The sequence below is a fragment of the Phaseolus vulgaris genome, chromosome 8 (assembly GCF_000499845.2).
Source record: "Phaseolus vulgaris cultivar G19833 chromosome 8, P. vulgaris v2.0, whole genome shotgun sequence".
NCBI classification, from domain to species: domain Eukaryota; kingdom Viridiplantae; phylum Streptophyta; class Magnoliopsida; order Fabales; family Fabaceae; genus Phaseolus; species Phaseolus vulgaris.
In genome coordinates, this window is record NC_023752.2 from 5,745,727 (window position 1) to 5,754,875 (window position 9,149).

The 9,149-nt window shown below is 32.5% G+C and overlaps 1 protein-coding gene across 1 annotated transcript; it reads left to right on the plus strand.

Annotated features, from left to right (window-relative positions):
- Nucleotides 1-6,527: 6,527 nt before the first annotated feature.
- Nucleotides 6,528-6,899, plus strand: LOC137823584 (S-protein homolog 3-like). The gene has a single exon (XM_068628786.1). It carries the CDS (start codon nt 6,528-6,530, stop codon nt 6,897-6,899), a length of 372 nt encoding a protein of 123 aa, XP_068484887.1.
- The last annotated feature ends 2,250 nt before the right edge of the window (nt 6,900-9,149 follow it).

Consider the following 9,149-nt stretch of genomic DNA (forward strand, 5'->3'; position numbering starts at 1 on the left):
TTCAAAGTAAGATTCCTGGAGGAGTATTTTCCTGATAGTGTCAGGTATGCAAAAGAAATTGAATTCATGCAGCTGGAACAAGGAAATCTTTTAGTCACAGAATATGCTACTAGGTTCAAACACCTAGCTAGATTCTACACCCAGACCATGACTGAGGCTTGGAGATGTAGAAAATTTGAGTTTGGGTTGAAGCAAGAACTTAAAGAAGTGGTGATTCCTATGTCTATTAGAGATTTCCCTGCTCTAGTAGAGAAAGCAAAAGTAGTGGAGAGTTTGAAAAATAGTAGCAGACTTGCTAAACCTCAAGTGGGAGGACCTTCTAAAAGCATGCCTAAATATGAAGATAGAAAGAAACCTTATTTCAAACCTCAATCTTATAGCAGTGGAAGACCCAGTTCTCCATCACCACCTAGTTTCATATATTTTAGATGCGGTGGGCCACATGTTGTTAGATTTTGCCCTCATCCAGTGTCAAATGTGACATGTGATAGATGTCACAGGTATGGTCATGCAACAAAAGACTGTCGTGTCCAATTGGGAGCTCCAAATTCTGGCGGAGTGCAGCAATTACAACAAAATAGTAATCAAAAACCCAAAGCTGCTGGCAGAGTTTTTGCTATTAGTGGAGCTGAAGCTTCACAGTCTGATAGCCTTGTTAGAGGTATTTGTTATATCCTTGGAACACAGTTATCTGTATTGTTTGATTCTGGGGCAACCCATTCTTTTATATCTTTTGATTGTGCTAAGAAACTTAAGTTGCCAGTTCGAGAATTAGAATTTGAGTTGGTGGTATCTACACCAACAGAAGGTATTATAGTAACTTCTTCCATGTGTGCTGAGTTTCCAGTAATTATAGATGGGCATAGATACAAGATCAACATGATTTGTATACCTCTAAAAGATTTGGAGGTTATATTGGGAATGGATTGGTTGTCTACTAATCATATCCTTATAGATTGTGGTCGGAAGAAGTTAATTTTCCCTAAATTAGAAGGAATGCAGGTTATCTCAGCTCATCAGTTTGAGAGAGAGATGCGAGAAGGTGCGGAATGTTTTATGCTCTTGGCTTGTTCTATAGTTAATGATAAAGTACAAAAAGATATGTTGGTAGTTCAGGAGTTTATGGATGTATTTCTTGATGAGATTCCTAGACTTCCACCTAAAAGAGAGATAGAGTTTGCAATAGACTTGATTCCCGGAGCAGGCCCCGTGTCAATTTCTCCATACCGAATGGCACCAACAGAGTTAGCTGAATTGAAGAAACAACTAGAAGACTTAATAGAGAAACAATTCATTCGACCTAGTGTTTCTCCATGGGGAGCTCCAGTGCTATTAGTGAAGAAGAAAGATGGTTCGTCACGTCTATGCATAGATTACAGACAATTAAACAAGTTAATAATAAAGAATAAATATCCTCTTCCTAGAATTGATGACTTGATGGATCAGTTGCAGGGGGCAGTTGTCTTTTCTAAGATAGATCTGCGCTCAGGTTATCACCAAATTTCAGTGAAAGCGGAAGATGTTCAGAAGACTGCTTTTAGATCAAGGTATGGTCACTATGAATTTCTGGTCATGCCATTTGGTGTGACCAATGCTCCAGCTATCTTCATGGATTATATGAATAGGATATTCATAACTTTTCTTGATAAGTTTGTGGTAGTGTTCATAAATGATATCTTGATCTATTCTCGTACAAGGGAAGAACATGCAGAACATCTTAGAACCGTCCTGAACATTTTGAGAGAAAAACAGTTATATGCTGAACTTTCAAAATGTGACTTCTGGATGTCAGAAATACAATTTTTAGGACATGTCATCTCTGCACAGGGAATATTAGTAGATCCTTCTAAAGTGGAGGTTGTACTTCAATGGGAACGTCCTAAAACAGTTACTGAAATTAGAAGCTTTTTCGGGTTAGCAGGATATTACAGGAGATTTATAGAAGGTTTTTCTAAAATAGTGGCTCCTTTGACCCAATTGACTAGAAATGATCATCCTTTTGCATGGACTGAACAATGTGAGAGAAGATTTGAAGGGTTGAAAAGAAGGTTGACTAATGCTCCTGTATTGACAATCCCTGATACCAATCAGTCTTTTGAAGTTTTCTGTGATGCTTCCTATCAGGGATTGGGTTGTGTTCTGATGCAGAATAAGAAAGTTGTTGCATACGCTTCTCGTCAGTTAAAGGTGCATGAAAGAAATTATCCAACTCATGATCTAGAAATGGCAGCAGTTGTCTTTGCTTTAAAAATATGGAGACATTTTCTTTACGGAGTTAGTTTTAATGTGTTCAGTGATCATAAAAGCTTGAAATATTTGTTTGATCAGAAGGAGTTAAATATGAGGCAGAGGAGATGGATTGAATTTTTAAAAGATTATGATTTCCAGCTAATATATCATCCTGGGAAGGCAAATGTTGTTGTAGATGCGTTGAGTCGTAAAAAGATACAAACGTCGCTTATGATTAGAGAGCTAACATTGATTGAAGATTTCAGGAGTATGAATTTGGAGGTTTCCATGTTTTCAAATTGCATTAGTTGTAATACAGTTGTTATAACTAATGAATTTCTGGAGAAGGTGAAGGAGAAGCAGTTGGAAGATTCAAAATTGAAGAACTTATTGGGCTTATTAAATACTGACAAAGCTAAAGACTTCTCTTTAGGAGTGGATGGTATTTTGAGATTCAAAAATAGAATATGTATACTAGAGGATAATGAACTAAAACAAACAGTGTTATCTGAAGGTCATAAAAGAAAACCCAGTTTACATCCAGGAATAACTAAGATGTATAAAGATCTCAATAAGTCTTATTGGTGGCATGGCATGAAGAATGATGTAGCTAAGTTTGTAGCTGCTTGCCTGACATGTCAGAAATCAAAGATTGAACATCAACGGCCTAGAGGCATGTTAACCGAGTTAGACATTCCAGTGTGGAAGTGGGACAGTATCTCAATGGATTTTGTTACCCACTTACCACGTACTTTGCGGAAGCATGACTCTGTTTGGGTCATAATGGACAGGCTGACAAAGACGGCACACTTCCTACCTATAGACCTGAGAATCTCTATGCGGAAGTTGGCCCAGATTTACATAGATGAAATAGTCAGATTGCATGGTGTACCCTCCAGCATAGTTTCAGATAGAGATCCCAGATTCACCTCCAGATTCTGGCAAACACTTCAAGAAGCTTTGGGGACTAAACTCAGACTTAGTTCAGCATACCATCCTCAAACTGATGGACAATCTGAAAGAACTATCCAGTCCTTAGAGGATTTGTTTAGGACTTGTGTGTTAGATCATTTGGGCAGTTGGGATGAAATTCTACCATTGGTAGAGTTCACTTACAATAACAGTTACCAAGCTAGCATAGGAATGGCTCCTTTCGAGGCATTGTACGGAAGAAAGTGTAGGACACCTCTGTGCTGGTTTCAGGATGGTGAGAGTGTGTTAATTGGACCAGAATTAATACAACAAACCAATGAGAAAGTCAAAATGATTCAGGAAAGATTGAAAACATCTCTCTCAGCAGGCAAAAATCTTATGCAGATCAAAGAAGAAGACCTTTAGAATTCTCTGCGGGCGAGCATGTTTTTTTGAGAGTTACACCGTTCACTGGTGTAGGAAGAGCACTCAAATCCAAGAAATTGACTCCTAAGTTCATAGGACCTTATCAAATTCTCAGGAGAATAGGTCCTGTGGCTTATGAAATTGCTTTGCCTCCTCCTTTAGCTAACATTCACAATATTTTCCATGTATCTTAGCTAAGAAAGTATGTACCTGATCCTAGCCACATTCTAGAGTCTGATTCCATCCAAGTGAAAGAAAATCTGTCATTTGAAGTGAAGCCAATCAAAATTTTAGATTCACAAGTGAAACAACTTCGTGGAAGAAGTATTCTCATGGTTAAAGTATTGTGGGATCTCATATCTGGAGACTCCACTTGGGAAATTGAAGAGAAGATACGAGCATCACACCCTAATCTCTATATTGGTAAGTTCATTTTTGAGGACGAAAATTTTTGTAGTTGGAGATAATGTAACAACACTTTTTTAAAAACAGAAACAAAAGCCCCTGCATGCATTTTTTCTTCTTCCTTATCTCCATTTCTCTCTCCACCAATTTCTCTCCTCTCCCTTCTCTCTTGATTTCTCACTTCATATCTCATCTATTTTAGAATCTGATCATACCACGCTGTAGCAGAGGGGTTAAGGAACATTTCTACCCGATCAGATTTTCAAACAGAGTAAGTTCACTCTTACTCTAAATATCCTTTGTTCTCTGATTTTCCTTAGGATTTAGTCATCAATATTGGTGGGGTCAGTTGAGAAGTTTAATCCTCTCAGCTTATTCTACTATATACTCAATTTTTGTTCTGTTTGGATAACTTGCATTAGGCCCGTAAATCTTGAAGCTTATCCAGACTGTGGGGAATAAAATTCTAAAAGTTACTTGGAAAGCAAGCAATTGAGGTAAGGGAAGCTAAATTTAATTTTTAATAGCACCCTAGGATAGAAGATCTGAATGCGGAAGGGACGTGGTCCCAATATTCAATTTTTCTTGTAAGGATGTTGTGTGTTTATATATTGGGTTGTTTGTTTATATATTATTTAAATTTGTAAAAATATTATATTTTGATGGTTTAATATTTAAGTGTTGTTTTTTTTATGTTAATTACGCTTTTGAATTTTGTGGATCACTTTTTGAATGATATTGTATGACGGAATGGTATGGAATCGAATTCATACATTTGGGATAATGTATGGACTAATGTTTGCTGTGTATTAAGTATTGATGCCTATGTGGTAACAGAGATCTCCGAGCTTCACTGATGATCTAAGTGACATAGACTAAGATATCAGGTGGTGAGAAGCTGATGGGGGAGTTCATGCACACCGTGACATATGAGATGCACAGCTTGGGTTGTATTGAACTTACCCTGATCCTTTCTGTTGGATTCGCTGGTAATCTTTGGATCAGGTGTTAGTCTCTGGTAGGACTTACTTAATACGGGTCTTCCGGAAGACGTTGTTTGTTGAATATCTTGGATGTGTAGATCCATGTGAGATCTATGTGATTGTTTTAATGTTGGGATTTGAAAAAGATTGTATAATTTGAGAAATTGATCATGTAACTTGGTTTTCTCTTTTGACTTAATTGCGTATATTATAAAATTCTATTTTCACTAGCTTACCCTTGCTTTTCTTTCTGTGTTTGAACTGCGATGACTGTACTACGTACACGAGCAGATGATCTTACAGGTGTCTGAGGATCAGAAGAGTTTTAAGGCGTAGATTTTGAAACTTATATTGTAAATATTTGTATTTCTATATGTCCTAATCACGTATTAGGAATATTTTGAAAAACTGTAAGCTTGTATAGAAATATGTAGAACCGGTATTGTGACTAAATCCTAAGAAAAAATAGAGAATGAAGGATTTTTAGAGAAAAATGAACTTACTCGGTTTAAAAATATAAGGAAAAATAGAAAATGAAGGATCCTTAGAGCAAAAATGAACTTACTCTGTTAGAAAATTTGATCGGATAGAATTGTTTATTAATTTGATCAGATTCTAAAATAGATGATGTATGGAGTGAGAAGTGAAGAAAAAAGAAATAGGATTGAAGAGATGGAAAGGGAGAAAGGGAAGGTTACGTATGGAGATATGTGCATGTGTTTTTTTGTATGAGTACGTTGTTACAAATATTAATATTAATATTAATACTAATATTAATAATATTAATACTAATATTAATAACATTACCTACTAATATAAATTCTTAGATAAAATTACCAATATTGTAGACAATTTATCTAACCCTAAGCAATATTAATAACGATATTACTGATGATATATAGTTGTTAAAGATTATATGTTTAGTATAAAACTTGCTTAAAAATTAAACATTAAAGTATTACTTTTTTTTTATATATAATAACCACGATTTTACAATATTTTATCATAAATATTTATTATTTTTCATTATTTTATATAATAATCACCTTTTTATATAATAACCACTTTTTCATTAAATAGATTTTACATATTTCATTATAGATATTAAATATTTTTCATTATTTTTATAATATTTATCAGTTAATATTAATAACATATGTTTGAATATACTTTTTTCTATTAATTATTTAATAAATTCTATTCAGATGTTACTAAATACAATTTTAAAATAGATTTAATTGAATAATAAATTATATCTAATAAATCATTATTATTTTTGTTTAAGTTTCTTCCGTTTGTCTCCCTATTAGTGCTATGAGTGTTAAAATGCTGAGTAATGTATTAAGTTTATTCCATTCACTTGATTATGAAAAAGCTATGTTAGTTATTAATTATAATTAAAAAAACTATCAGTATCAAAAGATAACTGTACCTTGGTTTGTTTAATGGGTTATATTTCATGACATAATATTTTAATTTTTTGTATCTATAAAAAGATATCAGAAGCATGTATTTCTTGAACATTGAAAAAGATTGTTGAATAAAGAAAAGGGATTGATGAAAAGTGGAAGAATGTCATCATGGGGTAGGAGTGTTTCAAGTCTGTGGGTGCTCATGCTGTTATTGTTGTCAGCAAAGAATGGCATGGCAGTTGTTAAAGTCACAAATAGTTTGGATTTGGATGTAACCATTTACTGCAGCAATCTTGGTCCTGAGCTTCACCGTATTCACCCAGGTAGTTTCTATGAGTTGAATTATTCTGGTGGTATAACACATGGAAAGTCACCATTCTCTTGTTTCTTTCAATGGGAAGGTGCATTTAACAACTTTGATATGTGTGTGCCAAGTGAAGGTGGAGGTTGCAAACAGTGCAATTGGTTTATAACTGAAGAAGGACCATGTAGGTACGAAGGTGCCAATCGAATTTGTGGTAGATGGAATTAGATATATTTTTATCTTAATATATCTTATTATCCGTTTCTGTTTCGTCTTTGGGACGTCTCTTTGTATTTCGCAATGGTCAAAGTTTCATTTGTAGTCTTGTTCCTTTGAATAAGGTGCAATTGGATTCATATTTTCATATTGGGTTAATCCTGTAGGGTTCACCTAACTAATGGTTTTTTTTTTTTTTATCAGCACACCTAACTAATGGTTGCAACACACTTTAAATGTTTCTTTATTAATTTATGTTTTTTCATTAATACATCTAAGTAACCACTAGATCAGAAAAATTATTTGGTTATATTGTGATTTTTATTATACTTATTATTATTAATATAATTTATACTTATTATTATTAATATAATTAATAATAATAATTATTATTATTATATTAATAATAATAATTATTATTATTATAAAAATTATATTAATAATAATTATTATAAAAATTATATTAATAATAATAATATAAATTATATTAAAAATAATATAAATTATATTAAAAATAATATAAATACTATTAATATTATTAATACTATTAATATTATTCATACTATTCATATTATTAATACTATTAATATTATTCATACTATTTATATTATTCATATTATTCATACTATTCATATTATTAATAATAATAAGTATATTAAAAATCATAATAATACTAAAGAATTTGTCTGGTGTAGTGGTTAAAGTTTCTTTAGTCATTGATGAAGGAACTTAAGTTTGAATCCCATCCAATGTTGATTTTGTTTTAATTTCCACTTCATAGTGCCAGAGTCGGTATGTAATATCGAATTCGTATGTAATGTTGACTTTACATACGAATTTTGATCCGTATATAATTCGCGTTTTTCTTCTTTGTGGTTGAATCAAAGTGATTGTTATGAATAGAGATGAAAGTATTAAGAATGAAAAGAATCTTGATAAAGAGTGTTGAGGGTGCACACTCATGACTAAATCAAGATTATTTACTATCTTAATTCTAAACGTAGAGTATACTTTTTTATATATGTTTTAGGATGATTATTTCTATATTATGTGAAGTTGACATTGAACACAAGTTTATTTTAAGGAAATAAATTTAAACATGGTAAGTGTTGGATTGTAAGTTTTAAAATGGTCCTTTTAGCTAATAATTTTACACCAACATTTTCTTTAGTGTAATATTTTTTTTATATATACATGATAGGTGGTTGTTATTATCTATGGACTCAAATTCTAAGTGAGTTTGAGATGTCTGTCTTTGGAGGATCTAGATATAACTTTGGGGATGAATTGACTTTATGTCGATCACAATATTTTTAATTGTGATGAATAGAAATGTGACATCTTCAAATTGAAATAATATGGAATGAGTAGTTGCACAACAAGTAGAGAACGAGTCACTAATTAGGGTAACTTGTTTCATAATGCAACTTCAAATATAGATAAATAATATCGGTTAGACAAGTAGTAGTTTGGCAGAGTGGTGTTTTATACATAGTTTTCCAGAGCAAGTGTCGAGGTTATCTTCAAAGATAAAAATGAATTTTTCTTTGTTCTAGTGCTTAAGCAAGGTTGGCGTTAATAACACCTTATAAAATGACTTCATCTGAGTTGTAAAGTTAAAAAAAATAAGAATGGAGAAAATACATTGTTGGGTCGAATATGCTACCATAAGAAATATTAATATTGTTACTAAAGAATAAGGGTGATAAATCTAGATTATGTGTGGATTTTTGAAAGATAAATGAGATTGTTGAGGGATGATGGTATGATGGATCATGTTGCATGAAACATCAATGTTTTCCAAGTAGACATGAGATTCAGGTATCCAAAACTTTAAGTAAAAAGTGAAGATGTGTATAAGACAACCTATAAATTCAAATATGATTAGTAAGAGTGAGTGACAATGTCGTTACATGGCTATCATGGAAATGAAAAGTTATGTAAATTTAATTGATTGGTACAGGAGGTTGATTAGTTACATATAATATTGTAAGAATCTTAAGTACTTGTTTGATCAAAAGAGACTAAACACGAAAAGAGATTGGTAAAGTTATTAAGGGAGTAAGATTCCAAGTTTGTGAGGAAGGAAGGTTTGGTTGAAACTACCATGAGCAAGGAGACATTTCAAGTATCAAATGTAATGATTAAATATTCAAATTAATGGAATGTTAAGAACTAAGTGATTGAGAATTTCATTTGGAAGCAAAAGGGGAATTGTGAGGTTTAGAATAACTTGTTAGTATTTGCAAACAACAAGTTAGA

Bases quoted from the DNA above. Each gene is read 5' to 3' on its own strand.
- LOC137823584 (XM_068628786.1), top strand. From the start codon at position 6,528: ATGTCATCATGGGGTAGGAGTGTTTCAAGTCTGTGGGTGCTCATGCTG.